Source organism: Arachis stenosperma, chromosome 4 (assembly GCF_014773155.1).
Source record: "Arachis stenosperma cultivar V10309 chromosome 4, arast.V10309.gnm1.PFL2, whole genome shotgun sequence".
NCBI lineage: Eukaryota > Viridiplantae > Streptophyta > Magnoliopsida > Fabales > Fabaceae > Arachis > Arachis stenosperma.
The window spans coordinates 50,617,235-50,639,677 of NC_080380.1; the positions used below are offsets into that span (position 1 = coordinate 50,617,235).

The 22,443-nt window shown below is 36.6% G+C and overlaps 3 protein-coding genes and 1 non-coding gene across 4 annotated transcripts; 3 read left to right on the forward strand and 1 right to left on the reverse strand.

Moving 5' to 3' along the window:
* The first annotated feature begins 565 nt into the window (after positions 1–565).
* Positions 566–673, forward strand: LOC130977911 (small nucleolar RNA R71). Its single transcript, XR_009085582.1, has one exon. It is a non-coding gene; the product is annotated as a small nucleolar RNA R71 (small nucleolar RNA).
* An 11,142-nt stretch (positions 674–11,815) lies between these two features.
* Positions 11,816–13,057, forward strand: LOC130974971 (protein MAIN-LIKE 1-like). The gene is made up of 3 exons (XM_057899804.1): positions 11,816–12,519; positions 12,602–12,689; positions 12,785–13,057. Exons 1-3 carry the CDS (start codon positions 11,816–11,818, stop codon positions 13,055–13,057), a joined length of 1,065 nt encoding a protein of 354 aa, XP_057755787.1.
* Positions 13,058–13,171: 114 nt separating this feature from the next.
* Positions 13,172–15,613, reverse strand: LOC130974972 (uncharacterized). Its single transcript, XM_057899805.1, has one exon. It carries the CDS (start codon positions 15,611–15,613, stop codon positions 13,172–13,174), a length of 2,442 nt encoding a protein of 813 aa, XP_057755788.1.
* Positions 15,614–16,500: 887 nt separating this feature from the next.
* LOC130974973 (uncharacterized) lies at positions 16,501–19,145 on the forward strand. The gene is made up of 3 exons (XM_057899806.1): positions 16,501–17,101; positions 17,232–18,224; positions 18,316–19,145. The coding sequence occupies exons 1-3, from the start codon at positions 16,501–16,503 to the stop codon at positions 19,143–19,145; spliced, it is 2,424 nt and encodes an 807-aa protein (XP_057755789.1).
* Positions 19,146–22,443: the final 3,298 nt, after the last annotated feature.

Genomic DNA, 22,443 nt, shown 5'->3' on the forward strand with positions numbered 1-22,443 from the left:
TCTACTCAAAATTCTCTGTCTGTTGCTGAGAAGATGATGGAAAGGGTTTGCCATTGCCAAACCTATTTCTCCCACCATTATTATTATTGAAGCCTTGTTGAGGCTTCTGTTGATCCTTCCATAAGAAATTTGGATGATTTCTCCATGAAGGATTATAGGTGTTTCCATAGGATTCTCCCATGTAATTTACCTCTTCCATTGTAAGATTCTCAGGGTCATAAGCTTCTCCTTCAGAGGAGGCTTCTTTAGTACTACCGGATAAAACTTGTAATCCAGTCAGATTCTGAGAAATTATATTGACTTACTGAGTCAATATTTTGTTCTGAGCCAATATGGCATTCAAAGTATCAATCTCAAGAACCCCTTTCTTCTGAGTCATCCCATTATTCACAGGATTTCTTTCAGAAATGTACATGAACTGGTTATTTGCAACCATCTCAATGAGTTCCTGGGCTTTTGCAGGGGTTTTCTTCAAATGAAGAGATCTACCAGCAGAGTGGTCTAATGACATCTTGGACAATTTAGACAGACCATCATAGAATATACATAAGATGCTCCATTCTGAAAGCATGTCAGAAGGACACCTTCTGATCAATTGCTTGTATCTTTCCCAAGCTTCATAGAGGGATTCACCTTTCTTCTGTCTGAAGGTTTGAACTTCCACTCTAAGCTTGCTCATCTTTTGAGGTGGAAAGAATTTGGCCAAGAAAGCATTGACTAACTTTTCCCAAGAGTTCAAGCTTTCTCTAGGTTGTGAGTCTAACCATATCCTAACTCTGTCTCTTACAGCAAAGGGGAAAAGCATAAGTCTGTAGACCTCAGGATCAACCCCATTGGTCTTAACAGTGTCAAGATTTGCAAGAATTCAGCTAAGAACTGATGAGGATCTTCCAATGGAAGTCCATAAAACCTGCAATTCTGCTGCATTAGAGAAACAAATTGAGGCTTAAGCTCAAAGTTGTTTGCTCCAATTGCAGGAATTGAGATGCTTCTTCCATAAAAGTTAGAAGTTGGTGTAGTAAAGTCACCAAGCATCTTCCTTGCATCTCCACCATTGTTCTCAGGTTCGGCTGCCATGTCTGCCTCTTTTTCGAAATTTGCTGTAAGGTCCTCTCCGGAGTGTTGTGCTTTAGCTTCTCTTAGCTTCCTCTTCAGAGTCCTTTCAGGTTCAGGATCAGCTTCAACAAGAATGTCTTTAACCTTGTTCCTGCTCATATAAAAAAGAAGAGAACAAAGAGAGAAGAGGAATCCTCTATGTCACGGTATAGAGATTCCTTTGTGTGTCGAAAGAAAAGAAGAATGGAAGAATGATGTAGAGAGAGAATAAGAAGAATTCGACCACAGAGAAAGGGAGAGGGTTCGAATTATTAGATGAGTATAAGAGAAATGTTAGTAAATAAATAAAATAAATAGAAAGAGATGAGAGAGAGTATTCGAATTTAAGAAGAGGGAAAAGAAAAATATTTTTATTTTTATTTTTATTTAATTAATTAAGTTAGTTTCGAAAATTTGAAAAAGAAATACAAGAAAATTAAAAACTAAAACAATTAGTTAATTAAAAAGATTTTTGAAAAAGTGGTTAGTGATTTTCGAAAATTAGAAGTGAAAAAGTAGTTAGGTGGTTTTAAAAAAGATAAGAAATAGTAAAATTTTTAAAATTAAAACAAACAAGTCAAGTAATTAGTTGAAAAAGATTTGAAAATAAATTTTGAAAAGATAAGAAGTTAGAAAAAGATTTTGAAATTAAAATTTTAAAAAGATATGATTGAAATTTATTTTGAAAAAGAATTGAAAAAGAAATTAAAAAGATTTGATTTTTAAAATTAAAGTTAATGACTTGACTAACAAGAAACTAAAAGATATAATTCAAGAATTCAAAGATTGAACTTTTCTTAAAAAGAAAGTAATAAACTTGAAATTTTTGAATCAAAACATTAATTGTTAGCAAGGATTTTCGAAAATATGAAATAAAATTAAGAAAAAGATTTTGAAAAATTAGTTTTAAAATTTTCGAAAACATTAAAAGAAAAATGAAAAAGATTTTGAAAAATTTTAAGAATGAAATTCGAAAATCATAAAAAATGAAAAAGAATTGATTTTGAAAAAGATTTGAAAAGATACAGTTTTTAAATTAAAATTTGACTTGACTAACAAGAAACAACTAAATTTTAAAAATTTTTGACCAAGTCAACTCAAAATTTCGAAAATTATGAGAAGAATAAGGAAAAGATTTTTTTTTTGAATTTTTAATGAGAAGAGAGAAAAACAACAAAATGAAACAAAACATAAAAATTTAAGATCAAAACAACTAATGCATGCAAGAACACTTTGAATATCGAGATGAACACCAAGAACACTTTAAAGATCATGATGAATATCAAGAACATATTTTTGAAAATTTTTAGGAAAAGAAAGACATGCAAGACACCAAACATAAGAACTTTTGTACTAGGGACACTAACAATTCGAAAATGCACAAGAAAAACAAGAAAAGACACAAAACAAGAAAAATTAAAGATTAAACAAGGAAAATCATCAAGAACAACTTGAAGATCATGAAGAACATTATGCATGAATTTTCGAAAATTTTAAGAAAATTAAATTAAAAAATGCAGTTGACACCAAACTTAAAATTTGACACAAGACTCAAACAAGAAACACAGAATTTTTTTTGTTTTTATGATTTTATTAAAAAAAATTTGTTTGAAATATTTTTTTAAAAAAAAAACTTTTTGAAAAGAAAATAAAGGTTGAAACAAAAAAGAAGGTTACCTAATCTAAGCAACAAGATGAACCGTCAGTTGTCCAAACTCGAACAATCCCCGGCAATGGCGCCAAAAACTTGGTGCACAGAATTGTGATCACACTTTTCACAACTCCGGTACAACTAACCAGCAAGTGCATTGGATCGTGCAAGTAATAAAACCTTACGCGAGTAAGGGTCGATCCCACGGAGATTGCCGGCTTGAAGCAAGCTATGGTCATCCTGTAAATCTTAGTCAAGCAGATTCAATTGGTTATGAGTTTTGATAATTGAAAGATAAATAAAACGTAAATTAAAATAAAGATACTTATGTAATTCATTGGTGGGAATTTCAGATAAGCGTTTGGAGATGCTTTGTTGCTTCTGAACCTCTGCTTTCCTATTATCTTCCTCCAATCATGCGTGCTCCCTTCCATGGCAAGCTGTATGTTGGTGGATCACCGTTGTCAATGGCTACCATCTGTCCTCTCAGTGAAAATGGTTCAGGTACGGTTTCTGTATGACTAATCAACTGTCGGATCTCTCGTCTCGGATGAAAAATACCAGGCACAGCTACCGCACGGCTAATCATCTGTCGGTTCTCACTTGTGTCAGAATAGGATCTCTCTATCCTTTTGCACATTGTCATTGCCCCCAACATTCATGAGTTTGAAGCTTGTCACAGTCATCCCGTTCCAGATCCTACTCGGAATACCATAGACAAAGCTTAGACTTTCCGGATCTCGGGAATGCTGCCAATTGGTTCTAGCCTCTACCACGAAGGTTCTAATCTCACGAATTCGAATGCTCTGTTGTCAGGAGAGGCAAGTAAAATCCGTGGATCAGAGACCCAAGAGACTATACTCCGTTGTCGTCCAATGACTATGTTGAACATCATGTAAACTACTTGTGGTTGTCAGGCACGCGAATCTTGGCTAAGTGAGTAACGAAGATAGTGGGTGATTGTCACAGGTCACTCCTTCATTCTGACTTAACTGAATTAACTATGAGAGTATATCTTGGAGAAGAAGTAAGTGTGAATTGAAAGAGAAACAATAATACTTGCATTAATTTATGAAGAACAGCAGAGCTCCGCACCTTAATCTATGAGGTGTAGAAACTCCACCGTTGGAAAATACATAAGAGAAAAAGGTCTAGGCATGGCCGAATGACCAGCCTCCCAAATGTGAAAAATAAGCATAAGATCTCCCCGAATACAATAGTAAAAAGTGCTATTTATACTAAACTAATTACCAAGGATTACAGAAAATAAGTAACTAAGTGCAGATATTGCAGAAATCCACTTCCGAGGCCCACTTGGTGTGTGCTTGGGCTGAGCATTGAGCTTTACACGTGCATAGGCCTTTTCTAGAGTTAAACGCCAGCTTGAATGCCAGTTTGAGCGTTTAACTCCAGTTTTGGTGCCAATTCCGCATTTTACACCAGAAAAAAGGTCTCTGGCTGGCGTTTTAACGCCAATTTGGGCTATCAAATATCGAGTAAAGTATGAACTATTATACATTGATGGAAAGCTCAAGATGTTAGCTTTTCATCCCAATTGAGAACGTGCCAATTAGACTTCTGTAGCTCTAGAAAATTGTGTTTGAGTGTAGGGAGGTCAGAATCCAACAACATCTGCAGTCCTTTCTCAGCCTCTGAATCAGATTTTTGCTCAGGTCCCTCAACTTCAGCCAGAAAATACCTGAAATTATAGAAAAATACACACACTCATAGTAAAGTCCAGAAATGTGATTTTTGCATAAAAACTAATAAAAATATAATAAAAAGTAACTAAAACAAACTAAAAACTACCTAAAAACAATGCCAAAAAGCGTATAAATTATCCGCTCATCAATTTCCACTCTTATATTTCAATTGGCTAGATTTATCAAAATTAATAATTTTCTTTAGCGAAGGGCAAACATAAGGAGGACCTTTCTTTAATTTAGCCAAATCGACTTCAACACATTCATGTTTTGAGTCTTTACTCGAAGACTCCATTTCGACATATGAGACTTTCTCTTTCTGAGCTAAAGGTTTATAGTTTTTGTATTTTCTTTCCTTTTCAAAATCCTATTTTTCTTTTTTAAGCAACACAATTTGTCTAACTCTTTCAGCTAAATGAACTAAATCAGTGATATGCACCTTAACTAACTTTCGACGCATAGTAAATCCTTGACCCATAGTTTCCATTTGGACAAGGTTACCTTCAGTTTCCCTCTATAAAATTGAATATGAAAAGAATTTTCCAATTATACCTATGTGAAGACTGAATTGGGCCTCAAATTCAAAAATCAGGTAAAAGCATTTTTTGTTAAAGAAAAAAAAATATTTTCAAATCTTCATTGTTTGCTAGATTTCCTAATTTGACTAAATATCTATCAACGTGCTCAACAGTAGACTCACTCACTTTTCCAAGAAATTTTATCACAGTTTTTGGTCTATTTATGTCCCTTGGCACTTTAGCCATTTAAACTACATCCAGAAAAGCTGAAACAAACATATGGTCAATTTATAAAATCTACATTTATCCCTAATTGACGACAATTCTTGTTATTTGATATTGATCGCCACGCTGATTAGCTCAAATTTTATTCAAAACTGCATCAGCATCTTGACCTCATCGAACAACGTGAGAATGAACTTCCTCATTGGGATTGTCATGTGGGATATCCTCATTATTAAATCTTGACAATTCATTTGACTTGCCTAGGTAATTGGTCATACTTACTTAGTATTATTGTCAGTTCTAATACAATTTAAAATGGTAGTCATTTGCTGAGTCAACAAATTTTACCAAATCATGATGGCTTTTATCTACGTATTGTCAAATAACATCCATCAACCCTGCACTATTCAATAATGAGCCAACTTGATAATCTTGACTCATGTCAGGATAAGAAAATGGTGGTTAGTTATTTACTACAACTGGCGCACTTCCAAATCGACTTGGAGGCTCATATCCCCCCCCCCCCCAACTAATGGCATTGTTGCTATAGGTGGCACATAACTAGGAGGAAGGCCAAATGGAAGCCATTCGGAAGTTACTTGCGGTTGATTCTAGGGCGAGGGATGTGCTCCCATAAAGTTACTTTTGGAAGTTAATTCTAGGGCATGGGATGTGCCCGTTACCGCCAGAATTTGTATTAAACTAAGCAACATTTTGCCAGAACTATTCTCCGAATTTTGGGTACTTCCTTCTACATGTGACACTGAATTTGTAGAAATTTGTGCAACAACCATTAGTGTATTTGACTATACATTACTACCAAGAGTTTCTTCAGCCATGTTAATAATTTTATCATTGCACAATAGCATGCATTAATGATAAAAACTTTTCTGCATGACACTGCAAAAACAAAAATCTTGACATAGTTAATGAAAACTGTTTGACTAGGTGTACCAATTTGTTTTACAAATTTTTTGCAATTAAAAGTAATGATCAATCATAAATAATCTGAATGGTTTGTAGCCTAATATCTGAGAACAAAACCTACTCCTATTTATGGTACCAGTTTTATGTGTATCAAAGTCTTTTACTTTGTCAATGATAAAGGAAAAAATCCGCAGACTTGAAAAATGATATAAAATAAAATAACTTTACAGTTGAAATTATTTTCCAGAAAACTAAAGTGATATAAATATAAAATAAAGAGACATTCACAGAATCTTGAAGGTTTCAAAAGAAAATAATTAAATTAATAAAAACAAAAGAAAGAAATTAACTTTAAAATGAAAATGAAAGTAACATGCATAAATATAAAATTCAAAATTTGTAAAGAGAATGCAAAAAAAATGGAAGAAAACCTACAGAAAATAAACTCAAGATAAAGTATCAAAAGTCACTGGAATATGAGAGATTGTGAAAATGTGTTTGTGAAAAAAAATTCTAATTCTTTGTTCGTCGTTTGCCACTTTATTTATAGGCATCTCCACCAATCCTGTACTACCATATATTTATTTGAAAATAGACTAAAAAATAACTATTTTGCCCAAATACATGTCTGATAACTGTCTCATACATCACGTTTACCAACCTTAAAAACTGATCTCTCTGTTAGTCAAAAAGATTGATAATCGAATCTCTTTCGATCACCATGTTGTCGAGACCATCTCAATTCCTCTCCAAATTGTCAATTTATAAGCAACTACATTGAATTTGAATTTCTTTCGAATTCTCCTTTCGACAACCCCTCCCTCGATCTCCTATAATCATGAAATTAACTTTGGCTTATCGATCCCCAATATTTATCCTGTCGAAGTAACAATATGTGCAAGGCTTGATTCCAAATCTAGGTTTTATATATAGTAATATTCGTTCTTATACAGGGCTTAGTGAGAAAGATTCATGGAACTTTCATTAATTCACATAATTTACACATTTAAAATTCTCATTTACACTTAACTAGATCATAAATGTATGTGAGTTTCTCATTTCCATTTTTTGTTATTCAATTCCTGCACTTTATATTATTACAAAATATTAATGGCTTTGAAAAGTTACGTAGGAAGAAATTTTGGTACTAAAAAGTGAAAAATTATTTTCAAAGTAAAATCCTAGCATACTACCAAAAGACTCAAGTCTAACCTTTTTTTTTTATATTGGGAACATATGCGTGATTTGCTAAAATACGGGAGTTTGGATTAAATTCCATTAATACAATGATTATTGGGAAAAAAGAGAAATTATGATTTATGAGGAGTATTTTGTGATTTTTTTTTTGAATAAAAATAGTGAGTAACAATTTTATTTGATTATTTTTTTTTTAAGAAATAGTAAGAAATGTTTTTATTACGCTATATATTTTATTATAAAATTGTTACTAACAGTTTTCTATATATGTAATTACAGCTATAATTGTGTAATTTACCCTTCTTATCCGATATAATACTATAATAGGAATACACTACACACTCGGTTATAATCAATGTTCTGAAAATCGGTTCGAATTGGCCAATCGAATCGGTCGAATCGGAATCGTCAACAAACACGGTTCGGACAGAAGACAAAATTATCAAATTCAAGAACCAGAATTGAATCGTCGAACTGGTCAGGAATCGGTCGGTTTTTTAAATTTTGTCCAAAATGTTGTGTTTTGCCCACAAATCCAGAAGAACCCTTGCCTTCAGTCTTCACTCTTCAGTCTTTAGTTCTTCACCCAGACACCACTCTCGAGCCTCCACCCTCCAGTCCTCCACTCTCACCTCTCGCTCTCGTGGGAACGCCTCCGTCCAACCATTGCCGCCGTCGCAAGTTCCGTGGAAGTCACTCACCGTCGAAGTTCCTGGAGCCATCTTGGAGATTCGCACAGCTCTTTCCGTCGGGAAGTCAGCCGTGGAAATCACAACTACCACCACCACTCCTTGCCGTTGCGCAGTGTCTTCTTGCCGGTGCTAGCCTTATTCGACCTTTCCACCCCAACCACTATCCCTGTCGCCGCCAACTCTGCATTTTTTTCTGTCTTTCACTAATTCTAGGTATATATCTAATTTGTTGTAATAATAATTGTTGAAGCATGATTAATTGTTACTTTTAAATCTTGATGTTGATTGCTTGAAGCATGAATAATTATTGTTGATTAATTCTTTGGTGTTGGTGTTGATTAATTCTTTGGTGCTGATTGGTTAAAGCATTATTAACTATTAAGTGATTAATTGTTGAAAATCGAAACTAATTGTTTGAAGCATGATTAAATGATTAATTTTTTGTACTGATTGCTTGAAGCATGATTAATTGTTATAGTTTATTGTTAAAACTTTGATAATTGACTAGTTGTTAGGTGCTAAACCTTGTTGTTGAAGCATTGATTAGTTGATTAGTTGATTAGTGTTTATGAGAACATGCATGTTCAATAACCATTATAGAGTTTTCATATCACCTACAACATTTGTTGTCTGCATATGTTATAATATGAAATGAAATTTTGGCAAGAGACAATTTCTTTAGATGTCTGGTACCATTGATTTATATGACTTTCTTTGGTGATGGCCGTTTTCAGATGCAAGAACAAGAACCTTGGATAGTATTTTTTCAGGGAATATTTTTGCATTTGTTTTCCAACTATACAAAAACTTAGATTTAGGTTGCTGTACATAAAACAATCATTTTATCATTTTTATGAATTCATTATGATTTTGTCAAGGTATACTTCATTTTCATGGAGATTTCGTATTGTTATATCAGTCGAGAAATGCATTGTTTCTTTATCTTTGGAAGCCTTTATTCATTTATTTTCTTCCAGATAATCTTATCTAATGGAAGATGAATAGTAGAGTTTATGAATTAATTAATCGAATTTGAGTCTAAATTTGAGTAGACATATTCAATTAGTCAAATTTAAATTCCAATAAGCTCATAATTACTTAATTAGGTTGTGAGTCAGTTTAATTATATATAATTAATAATAATTATAAATTACTTATTGCAAATTTATGAGTCAATTTAATTGTATATAATTAATAATGATTATAAATTATTTATTATAAATTTGCAGTAAGTTATGACGGATTTTGATGATTGATGATAAATTTAAATTAATTAATTTTTGAATTTGTATTTGAATGAAATTTTTACATTTTAATTTATTAGTATTTTAATTTGAATGATATTTTAAAATTTATATTAAACTATAATTATATTTTAATGTATTTATTTATATTTTATTTATTATTTTATTATAAAATAATTTTTTCTATTTAATTACGATCAAATTGATTAAACTTATCAACTAATAAATTAGTAATTAAAACGATTTGACGATTGATTTAATTTTCAAAACCTTGGCATAACAAAAATAATTAGCTTAATTTGGTACCGAAACATTTACTAATAATTAGTAACTTTTAGTATTACATAAAAAATGCATTTCTAATCCAAACACTTTTGTTGGTAAAGTACTTTGAGTAGAACCAAAGGACAAGCAATGAAATCATTGAAATAAGCCAGCTTTATCTGATTCTAGATTCTACCAATTACAGAGCATCAAGCAAATTAAACTAGAAACCGTGCAGCACTTTACTTATCTTTCTTAACAGGGAATTAGATAGATACTTATAAATTACAGAAAGGTTAAAACTTAAAACAAAAAAATGAGTTAATAATTAAATTAATTTCTAAAAAATAGATTAATTATTTATTTATTTTTAAATAATTTTTTTAATTAAATTAATTTTTTAAAAATTTATAATCAATTATATTTGTTTTTTCATTAATTGGTTAAAAATTTCTGTCGATAATTATCCACATAAACAGCTAAAAACCTATTTTTTAAGGACTCATCAAATAAAGTAAATGATTAAATTAGCCCTTAAAAAATCATTCATTTTTTAAATTGGTTTTTGAAAGATTTTTCAAATCAAATTCGTCATTTAAAGATTTTAAATTAGTCATGTTAATCATTCGTTATTTGTTTGTTAATGGTGTCAAAATTTGTTAATATGACACATTAAGTGACATCTCAATATACACTTAGAAGTTTTAATTGACTATTAACATGATTAGTTTATGAAATTAGATAAAATCAACTCTAAATTAAAAAATTTCAATTCCTCAAGTTTTCTTCCTAATTAAGTTTTAATTTAATCTAATTTTATAAATTTATTATATTAATAATTAATTAAAACTTTTAAGTATGTATTAGAATATCATTTAATATATTACATTAACAAATTTTTACTCTATCGACAAATAAAATGATGAAAAGACTAATATAATTAATTTAAAATTTTAAAAAACAAATTTAATTTTAAAAAATTCTAAAATTAATTTAAAAATAATTTTTTTTAATAATTAATTTGACCAATTACTCTAAACAAATAGGGTAAAAAACCCAAATAAGCCAAGGAGAGCTCCAAATTACCCAAATCAGCCAAATCAAAAATCCATACCTGAATCCACCATGACGAATTATTATATAATTCGAATCAATAAGATTCGAATTATACTCTCACGTAATTCGAATTGATATAATTCGAATTATACACATGCAACAACATGAAGTAATTCGAAACAACTCGTCTCGAATTATACCTAACTAATTCGAATTTAGTTAATTCGAATTACTAGGAGAAGTGCACTTTAGAGAAGTTCGAATCTAGTTGATTCGAATTAGGTGAAAATAGATATGCATAGTAATTCGAATCAAGTTGATTCGAATTACAAGGGTTTCGGCTATAAAAGGAGTTCGAACCAAGTTCATTCGAATCACTTTCTCATTCTTCAACCCCACCAAATCCCAGAGAAAAAGACTAACGTTCGGTACGAGTAAGACCAGAGCGGCTTTTTTTGTCGATGGGGGACGATCCGGGAAGGCTGTATCGTTTGGATGGAGTAGCTCATATCGCCGGTGTGATCAACGACGAGGTTAGTGGTTTATGAAAGCGGTTTATGATAACGTTATTTGTTAATGGTTTTTGATAATGGTTTATATTACTATTAGTGGTTTAGGATAGTGGTTTAGGATAGTGGTGTAGGCTAGTGGTTTTTGTTAATGGTTTTTTATAGCGGTTTATTTAAGTGTTAGCGGTGTAAGCAAGTGGTTTAGGCCAGTAGTTTTTTTTAGTGGTATTTGAAATTGTTTTTTGTAAGCGGTTTGTGTTAATGGTTTTGGATAGTGGTTTTAGTGATGGTTAGCGGTTTGGGGTCGTGGTTTAGGTTGGTGGTGTAGGACAGTGGTTTTTGTTAATGGTTTTTTATAGCGGTTTATTTTAGTGTTAGCGGTTTAAGCAAGCGGTTTAGGCCAGTGGTTTTTGTTAGTGATTTTTGTACTCGGTTTTTGTTAACGGTTTTGGATAGTGGTTTCAGTGATAGTTAGCGGTTAATGGTAGTGGTTTATGATAAATGTGAAAATGCATCTGTTTTTGTTAATGGTATTTGCACGTGGTTTGAGTGAGCGGTTTGTGTATAAAATGTTGGTCGTTTGTTTCATATATCTTTTACCCATCACGATTTATTTTCTGGTTCCTTATGAAATATATTGTATATGTTAGCGGTTTGTGCATATGTTCTAATTATGCGGTTTATGTACTGGCCAGCCTCGTTGTTGCATATCCAGCGTTAGGCGGCAGTAGGGGATGCGTCTTGATGAGAGGTACGTTCCGTACTTGCAGATGGCCGGATTGTACCATCTTGCGAGACTGAACGACAGATGGTTCCGACTAGACGAGCCCCTAGTCAGCGCATTCGTCGAGAGGTGGCGGCCTGAGACGCACACCTTCCACATGCCATTCGGAGAGTGCACCATCACGCTTCAGGACGTCGCATACCAGCTGGGGTTGCCAGTCGACGGGGATTACGTTAGTGGCTGCCTGACAGACTTCTACCTTTACATTGAGGGTGGGAGACCTGCTTGGCAGTGGTTCCATGAGTTGCTCGGTGTTTTACCTCCCGAGAACCAGGTGCAGAAATTCGCAGTCAACTGCACCTGGTTTCAGGAGACATTTGCAGAGTGTCCAGACGGGGCTGATGAGGAGACAGTTAGGCGCTTTGCCCGGGCCTATATCATGATGTTATTGGGCACGCAGCTGTTTGCCGACAAGTCCGGCAATCGTATACACATCAGATGGCTACCTTATGTTGCTCGACTTGAGGAGATGGGTCGCTACAGTTGGGGGTCGGCGGCACTAGCATGGTTGTACAGGTGCATGTGCCGAGTCGCCAACAGACATGTGGTGAAGTTAGCAGGCCCTTTACAGTTACTACAGTCTTGGATCTTCTGGAGGTTTCCCACTTTTAGACCATCTGGGTATGATGAGATTAGCTGGCCCTTTGCCTCGAGGTACCGTTATTGTTTTGTACTATATATTCTTCTTGTATTTATTTTCGATTATGCAACCAATTTTTATGTTTCTCGTACGCAGATGGTCTGGTTACAATCCTGGGATTAGCAACAAGGGACCTCGGGTACAGATGGCTCGCATGAAGATCGACTTGTTACAGCCTCGGCAGGTAAGTACGCAGAACATATGTGTATCTGAAGTCATTGTTTCAGTTTATAGTGTCTAACATAAGCGTACAAACGTTTTTATTTTGATTTTTTTCAGTTCATATGGATGCCCTATAGCGCACTCGATGTCATACAGGTTGTCCATCCGGAGGTCTTGGAGCCTCGGCATACGATGTTATGGCGGTGCAGGATGTCCCTGATTTATTTTGCGGTTGTCGAGTGGCATCAGGTTGATAGAGTTTTACCTCAGTTTGGCGGCGTTCAGCCCACACCGTCTCCCGACCTGAACATCGACTTCTTGATGTCGAAGGACGGGAGAGGAGGTGACCATTGGTTCCCGGCACAGTACGCTGAGTGGCATCTTCACTAGCAGGAGCGTGCGGAGCACATTCTACAGTTTGACATCGTGCCTGACCCCGGTCCGTCACATGATTTCTTGACATGGTGGTATCAGCACAGAAAGAGGTTTTTGTCGCCGGAGATGTTATTGGGGGATCCGAGAGGTATTCCTATTCCAGATGAGGTGACGCAGAGGGGTGCAGGCCGACTTCCAGATATGGACCGGGTCGAGGATGTTCCTGACAGACGTCGTATTGAGCGGAGAGCACGAGTTGGGACACGTCGTAGCCAGCGTGAGTGGAACTGGGTGGATCGGGCTATGGATGACGTCCACGACCCAGTTAGACCCTAATGAGACCCTGTACGTACCAAGAGAGAATGAACCTGTCGGAGTCGTCTCAGCAACGGTGTACTCCGAGTTATCCCTGACGTAAACAGTCACCGTGAAGCACCTGGCTGTCTTCAGGTTGGCCTCGATACACTTTGCTAGGTATTGACTGAATTGTTGTCCAGTACCAATCTGAGCCTCGGCCTCCCTACCCTTACGGACAAATAGCTCAGCTAGCATTCCGTGTGTGGCCTTTACCAGCGAGCAAACAGGGAGATTTCTTACCCCCTTCAGGATTGAGTTGACACATTCTGAAATATTGGTCGTCATGTGCCCGAACCTCCGACCCTCATCACAGTACTGTGTCCACAACGAATACTCAATTCGGTTCGCCCAGTCACACATTGCCGGATTCTCAGAGCGCAGAATGTCAAACCAGTAGTCGAACTCCACTTCGGTCTTGGCATATGCGGCGTTAACAAGAAGCCTCCGGGCATCTTTTCCCTTGAACGTCAAGGCAAAATTCGCTGCAACGTGTCGAATGCAGAACGCCTGGTACGCAGCCGGGGGTAGCCATCCCCCATCCGGGGCCTCGAGGGCTGCCTTGATGCCGTTATGCCTATCTGAAATAACTAACAGACCCGGCTGAGGTGTCACGTGCTCACGGAGGTGGGAAAGAAAGAAAGACCATGACTCAGCATTCTCACCCTCAACTAGTGCAAATGCCACGGGGAGGATGTTCGAGTTTCCGTCCTGTGCAATGGCGACTAGCAACGTTCCCCCATACTTCCCATATAGATGGGTGCCATCAATACTGACCAAAGGCTTGCAATGACGGAATGCCTGAATACAAGGGGGGAAAGTCCAGAACAGCCTATGAAAATAAATCTGAGACTCGTCAACCTGTCCCCCAACTAGAACAGGGCAAGTCCTGATGACGGCTACAGTGCCAGGCATCGTCAGCTGAACTCCTAAAACCCACCTAGGGAGCTCATTGTACGACTCGTCCCAGTCCCCATATATGACGGCAACGGCCTTCTGCTTCGCCATCCATACCCTCCTGTACGTTGGCCTGAACCCAAAGTGTGCGGCCGTGGCATTTTGAAGCACCTTGATGTTCACAGCTGCATCAGCCCTAACCATCGGCATAATGAAAGTGGATATGATATGGTAGTCCAGACTCCTATGGTCGCTGGAGATGGAGCTGGCGAGACATGTATGCGGTCCGTTGTATCGCTTCACTTCCCAGATACCCTTCCGCTGTCGGAGACTCAACCGAATCAGCCATGTGCAACCATTCCCAAACTCAGAACACTTTCCCACATACCTGCGGTAGTCAGACTCAACGACCTTGTACTGGACCCCTCGGCGGATACTGTACGTCTTCACACTCAACAGCGCCTCATCTTTATCCTGAAATTGTTGGCCAACCTGGAACTCGTTCATACCGGCAGACCCCTCGGTATCTCTAGTGCCATATCCTGAGGGCTGCAGAGCATTTTCGTTCTGCCGCATGGCATCCAGGTCCAACGAGAAAAAATGGGGTGGATACTGCTGTGTGCCAGAACTAGATCCACCTGTAGCCCTTCTCGGAACAGTAGTTCCAACATCATCGCCGCTTTCATCAGCAATCATATCCGGCTCCACGTCATCGTCATCTGGATCCTCAAACAAACCATCACCTACACCAGCCGGTGTGGGACAATGTACCTCGGTGGGAATATGTTCCCCATACCGAACCTCGTCTCCAACATTGCCGCTCAGATCAACGGCAAACGAAGGGGACGCAACAGGCTGCATCGGTGGCTCATACACAGGAGCAGAGGATGAAGCAACAGCAGGTCTCGAGCTCGAGCCGGCAACCGCGGCTATAGTATTGGCATTCCGGTTCGAACCACCCGAGCTAGATACCACATCAACCAACTTTGCCAACAACTCTGGTGTCCTTACCTCGGGAAACTGCCTACGACAAAGAAACATAACCTGCAAGTCCTCGTCACTACCGATTGTGGAACAATCAAACTTCACGGTGTCATGGAGCACCGCTGTTGGAATGCGGTAGAAAAACTTCTTGACCCTTTTAACTCCTTCAAGACCAAGCTTCTCCAGCACAGAGCTAACAAGAGCATCGTAGGTGGTTGTTGGCGTCACGATAATACATAGGGGATCCTTATCAGTGAACTTCACGCCGGACCGAGTTTTTCTCTTAATCGACCCTCTGTAATGTACCAGAACTAGGAAACTCTCCTCACTAGCCATCTCCCCTCTTTGTTGAGAGCATCATGAGTTCACAGCATATATATACAGCTCTGGTTCGCACTATATATATATAATTCGAAACAAATTGTTTCGAATTATGTTGTATCACAAGCTAACCTAGTAATTCGAATTAACTAAATTCGAATTAGTTAAGTATAATTCGAAACAAGTTGTTTCGAATTACGTTATTTTGTTTCCTCCCTAGTAATTCGAATTAATTCAATTCGAATTACGTTAAATCATTGCATGCACATAATTCGAATTATATCAATTCGAATTACTTGATAGTGTAATTCGAATCTTATTAATTCGAATTATATAATAATTCCTCCTGGTGGATTCTGGTGTTGATTTTTGATTTGGCTGATTTGGGTAATTTGGAGCTCTCCTTGACTTATTTAAGTTTTTTACCCAAACAAATATATACCATGAAATACTAGGTTCATTTTTTTAGTTATTGTAAAAAACCTGGTGTAATGCCTCAATATTGGAAGTGAGGATGTTTTGCAAAATTATTGGCGGCGGGACAATTCGCACTCTGCGAATTGTCAGGAGCAGATTCTGCCTGCCACAGCCATGAGGACAATACGCAAAGGGCGGATTGTAATTTTATAATATTTAAGGGACAATACACAGTCTGCGTATTGTGTGTTTTAATATTAAAGGGACAATACACAGTCTGCGTATTGTCAATACACAGACTGCGTATTGTCAATCCACAGACTGCGAATTGCAAAAACACAAATTGCGTATTGTTAATCCGCAAATTGCGTATTGTATTTTCGTAAATAAAAAATTATAATTGAAGTACTATAAAAGGAGGAACGGTATTAGGTTGATTGAGTGTGAGAGTGTTTTATTTTTTTTGAGAATGTAAGAGTATAAAAATGGAGAGAGGTATTAGTTTGAAAATGTATTATAATGGTCAAATCTTTCCCCAAACATCTGAAGGTGTGAGTTTTGTTTGTGAGAATCCACGTGATATTGTTATTCCTTTTGCAATAACATACGAGGAATTTAAGAGTATACTTTGTCAATGTGGTGATAATCAAGTATTAAAGAGAGTCGTTAATATTTTTTATAGACAGCCTGTTTTAGTGTTCGGTGGTTTCGTTCAGTTTCAAATGATGAGTGTGGTTGACGAAGGAAGTATGCAAGGAATGTTTTCGATCTACCAACAAACACGAGCACAAGTGTCTATTCTCGAATTGTATGTTGAGTTTGAAGAATTAGTTGAGGTTGATTTACCGGAGGCTAACATCGACTGGACTGTTTATAACAGTGAAAGCGAAGAGGAATTTGAGGGCACCTACCATATTGTTGGTCCAACTGAAGAAGTGGGTGAAGATGATATAATAGTTGAGTCTAACGTAGCAGATGTGGCAAATGCACTGGCGAGCCAATATCCATCTAGAGAGCCTTCTTTCATGCACGCCTTGGATGTAGACGCTATGAATGCACCAGAATTTCCTGAATATATCAATTCAAGTAAGCAGTTATTATTATTATTATTATTATTATTATTATTATTATTATTATTATTATTATTATTATTATTATTATTATTATTGAATTGTAAAGCAATAGTTAGAATTATTTGTTGTTGTTATTGCTGTAGATCCTGTTGTTGTTTCGGACGGTGAATTTGTTGTTGGCATGGAATTTAGTTCTAGAGAGACTGTTATTGCAGCAATTAAAGATTATACCATTCGCAGGGGAGTGGATTACCGGGTGTGTGAATCTGAGCCAACGACTTTTTATGCTAAGTGTGTACAATACGGAAGAAGTTGCGATTGGCTTATTAGAGCTAGTCTTATTAAGAGAAAGTTTTGTTGGGTTGTAAGGCGATACAATGGTAGTCACACATGCACTAGAACTAGAATTTCTCAAGATCATGCCAAGCTAAATTCAGACATGATTGCAGAGGTGATAAAGCCATTGGTTGAAGCTGATCCATCTTTGAAAGTGAAATCAATAATTGCTGAAGTGCAGTCAAAATTCAATTATACGACAAGTTACCGCAAAGCATGGCTCGCGAAGCAAAAGACAATTGCAAACATTTTTGGTGGTTGGGAAGCTTCTTATGAAGCTTTGCCGTCGTGGTTTGAAGCAATGGTACAAAAAGATCCATCAGCAGCAGTCGAGATTGAAACTGCACCAGCATACCAAGGGGATGAGGTAGTCCATGATGTAAGGATACTGACGCGGGTATTTTGGAGCTTTTATCCTTGCATCAGAGCATTTAGGAGCTGCAAGCCAATCGTACAGGTGGATGGGACACATCTGTACGGGAAATATAAAGGAGCTCTACTAGTTGCAGTTTCTCAGGATGGCAATGGCAATATTGTGCCTCTTGCATTTGCCGTTGTTGAGGGTGAGACTTCTGATGCATGGCACTTCTTTCTTACTCATTTACGCACACATGTGGTGACTCGAGATGGTGTTGGGCTTATCTCTGATCGTCACGACTCTATTACCTCAGCAATAGCTCGTAGTAATGGATCATGGGAACCTCCAAGAGCTATCCGAATGTTTTGTGTTAGGCACATAGCATCCAACTTTTTGAGGAATTTCAAGGCACCGTATTTACAGAAGCTGATAGTCAATATGGGTACGTAGATTATTGTGAAACTAAGGCGTATTTGTTTTTACCAGGCATATAGCATCCATTTTATTGATTTTGTTTTGTTGGTTATTTACAGGCTATTGTAGGACTGTGCATGAATTTAATGTGCAGTATGCAAGATTACGTGAACGTGGTGAGGCTTACACGCGATGGCTTGATCGAATTCCACGACAGCAATTTGCTTTGGCATTTGATAATGGATACCGTTGGGGTCATATGACCACAAACCTAGTGGAGTGCATCAACGGAGTACTGAAGGGAGCTCGAAATCTTCCTATCACGTCACTTGTGAAGGCAACTTTTTATAGGCTAAATGAGTTGTTCACTAGGAAGAGGGCTGAGGCTGAGGTTCGAAGGAATGCAGGACATGTATTTTCTGAATATGCTAGCAACAAACTGCAATCAAATCAGCAAGCAGCAGGAAACATACAGGTTAACCTATTTGACAGGCAAAATGAGATCTTTGAGGTACGTGAGATGCCCATTGGTATCGAGTATGCTGTGAATCTCCGTCAACGGTATTGTGATTGTGGTGAGTTTCAGACAGATCGAATCCCATGTCGCCATGTCTTTGCGTGTTGTGCGAACCAACGACTTGATTGGCAACAATACGTTCATGAGGTCTATAGGATGGATGAGATAAGAAAGGTGTATAGAGCACGGTTTAAGCCATTAGGAAATCCAGCAACATGGCCGGTGTATCAAGGACCAAGACACATACCTAATCCGCACTTAAAGCGGGTTTCCAAAGGGCGTCCCAAAATAACCCGCTTCTTGAATGAAATGGATATGCGTGATATGCGTGGTCCTAGGCGTTGTAGGCTTTGTGGAGGCGAAGGCCACAGTCGAAGTAGATGCCCCCATCGTGCAGGGCCTAGTGCTGGTGGATCTGCACCTATGTCTTAGTGCATTTGGTTTTTCCTTCATTAGGAATTGGATTTAAATACTACATCAATTGTATTAAATACTACTTTATGAAATCCCTGTGTGTTCGAATTTGATGTGAATTTATAAAATTCATAACAATTACAATTGTGGTCTTAAATTAAAAGATAAATAACAATTATTTGCTAAATGTCTTTTTCACAAATTTAGTACATTTTTTAACTGCCTTCTTGATTGTGGAAGGGGTATATCTACTTGCACTTCTACGTGTTGGCTCAATCCTCAGATTATACCCTTTACCATGAATATCTGGAGTATCCGCCATATCCGCACCTACCGCACCACCTATATGACATAAAAATCACAATAATAAATATATCACAATAATAAATATATCACAAGAAAACACTAATATATCCCAATAACGAATACAAAAATATATCACAATCATACACTAATAAACCATAGTAATGAATACAATAGTATATTATTACCTGCATCGTCATCACCATCGCTGTCACTATCACTATCATCCTCGCCAACATTATCATCTTCAGCCATGGGTGCCTGCACCTGAGGAAAATCAACAGCATTACTAAACCCAATCCCTCTGGCGACACTCTGGATCGAATCACTCTGAATCGAGTCAATAGACCTTCTAGCTCCAGAGCGTGGAGAGGGGCTACGACGTCGTACTTGCGAATCAACAGATGACCGACCACAAACAATTTGAGGTGATTGTCTACTACACTGCGGAGCCTGCTCGTTAATTTCAGGAGGTTGCGGCTGAAATTGTTGCACTTGCAGTTGAGGGTCCAACAACTCATTTACCCATTGCGACGTGTCTGTTTCAGGTGCCCACCGATACAACTGACGATTTGAAGATTGCTCAGCTGTGTCCCTCTGCTGTGACATGGCAGGTCGATAATATGCTTGATATGGTGGCATCTGTAATGAATGTGAGTCATCAAATAACTGACTAAAGAATGAGACTCCAGGCTCAGTGTACGGTTGTGTGTACGGGTACTGGTATGGGTGCATCATAGGCTGTGGTTGTGGCTCTGGCTGTGGTTGAGGCTGTGGCTGAGGCTGTGGCTGTGGCTGTGGCTGTGGCTGTGGCTGTGGAACATAACCATTTAAATGCAGGTGAGCTCCATATTCGTCATTATACCATTGCATATACGCTTCAGATGCTTCATAGTGCACTACGGGATCACCGACCAGAACAGAGGTCAAACGGTTTGTCCACATCATAATGTATGCATAATGCTCATCTCTCCAATCTTTGTTCTTTGGTCCAGTCAGGACCATGTTGTGAGCTTCTGCAAGCACCATCGGTTGACTAGGAACTTCCTGCTGTAAACCAAATTGTCTTTTGACCCTATCTGATGCATGCCATTCAATGCACTCAAATGATATCAGTGGCACAGTTGCACTCCACATTAAGCGATGTTGCAAGATTTCATTAGGAACTACAATGTTTTCCATACGTTCATGGCTGTACGGGTTCCACACAAACTGCAATCGCATAACAAAACAAACGTATAAACATAACTACAAAACAATGCACAATAATAATAAAACTAACAAATGTAATAAAAAAACTTACCCCATCTGCAGGAATATCATCTATTAACTGCCTAATATGCGAGATGGTCCACTTTTTATAGCCATGAAATTGCGAGCTCCAAGCAATCCAGCTAAAATAAAATGAAACTATATTATACTAAACCTATACATGTAAATCATATATTTGAACAATGCATACTAAATAATTCATAGTAACATGTTATATTAACATTAGTAACCTTACCTGCACGCAAGCGGAAAGCTTGGTTGCGATCGCACAGGTGCTAGGAACGGTAACCGTTCCCAAGCCCATACACAAAGCAGCGCCAATGGACCATCCACATCTTTACAATTATAACGTGATGCCCGACATAGTGTCCTATACAAATGTGCCAGGCAAGCTGAACCCCAACTAAAGTCCCTAATCTCAGCAAAATTACGGAGCAAAGGCAAGAACTTCCAGTGGATTGTCATTCCGGACTTGTCACAAAATAAATTTGTGCCGAACAACAATAATATATGAATCTTTACGTACATTTGCCTGCCCAAGGCGGTATCCAACTGCATGCGCCGCTTTAGGGTGCGGAGCCATGCAAGTTTGACACCGCTTCCTTTGTGATCAGCTGCAGTAGGTACTGTCGCAAATTGTATCATGAATTCATTTTCGAGGCTACTACTACTGCTATCTGTCAATCCTGACACCGGTAAACCATCCGTGGGGAGTCCAAAAATCATTGCAACATCTTCCAAGGTAATCGTGCATTCACCGTATGGAAGGTGGAATGTGTGAGTTTCCGGGCGCCATCTTTCAATCAAGGCATTGATAAGTGCATTGTGCAAAGTAAGTTTTCCTAGTATCTGAGATATGTGATAAAATCCACTATCCCGTAACTCGATTTCAACTCGGGGATCATACACATCTTGGTGGAGATATCTTGATCCCAAATCTCTTGAATTCTGAAACAAAATAAGAAATATAATGAGTATCAAAAACAAAAACAACAACAACAATAAGAACAATAATAATAATAAATGAACAAAGATAAAAAATAATTACATATGGTGGACGATCCAGATATTCAACAATATGATCTTCAGGACGCGTAACGTCACGAACCATATTCTGCGTTTATTTTTTCCTGAAAAAAATATATTATATAAACTTTATTAGTCTGAATTTAAATATTCATATTTAAATTAAATTTGAATTTAAAAAATTAACTCTTATTTAAATTTATTATATTTAGATATTTATAAAAATATCAAATATCTGTAACATATTTAAAATATATTTAAATTAAAAAATATTTTATATCAAACTTAAATATATATTTAAATACATATTAAATTAACAATTAAAAATATTTTCAATTTAAATATATATTATGACTATAAATATATTCAAATTCAAAGTTAGATATATAGTTAAATTTGAAACATGTTTAATTTATATCTAAATTTAAATTATTAAAATATATATTTACTCAATTTTAAATAAATACCGAAAACCAACCAAAATGTAATTAACGACATTTTTTGGACTGTATTTTATTTCAAAAAATATATAATTTTAAATTATAAATATGTATTTTCATACTTTCAAATTTTATTTAAATTTAAATTTAAATATTTAATTAAAGCCAAAATATATTTACAGTCAGATTTTAAGGTAGATTTAAATATAAATTTAAATTTTAAATATATTCAAATTCAAATTTAAATTTATAATCAGAACCAACGTAAATTTAAA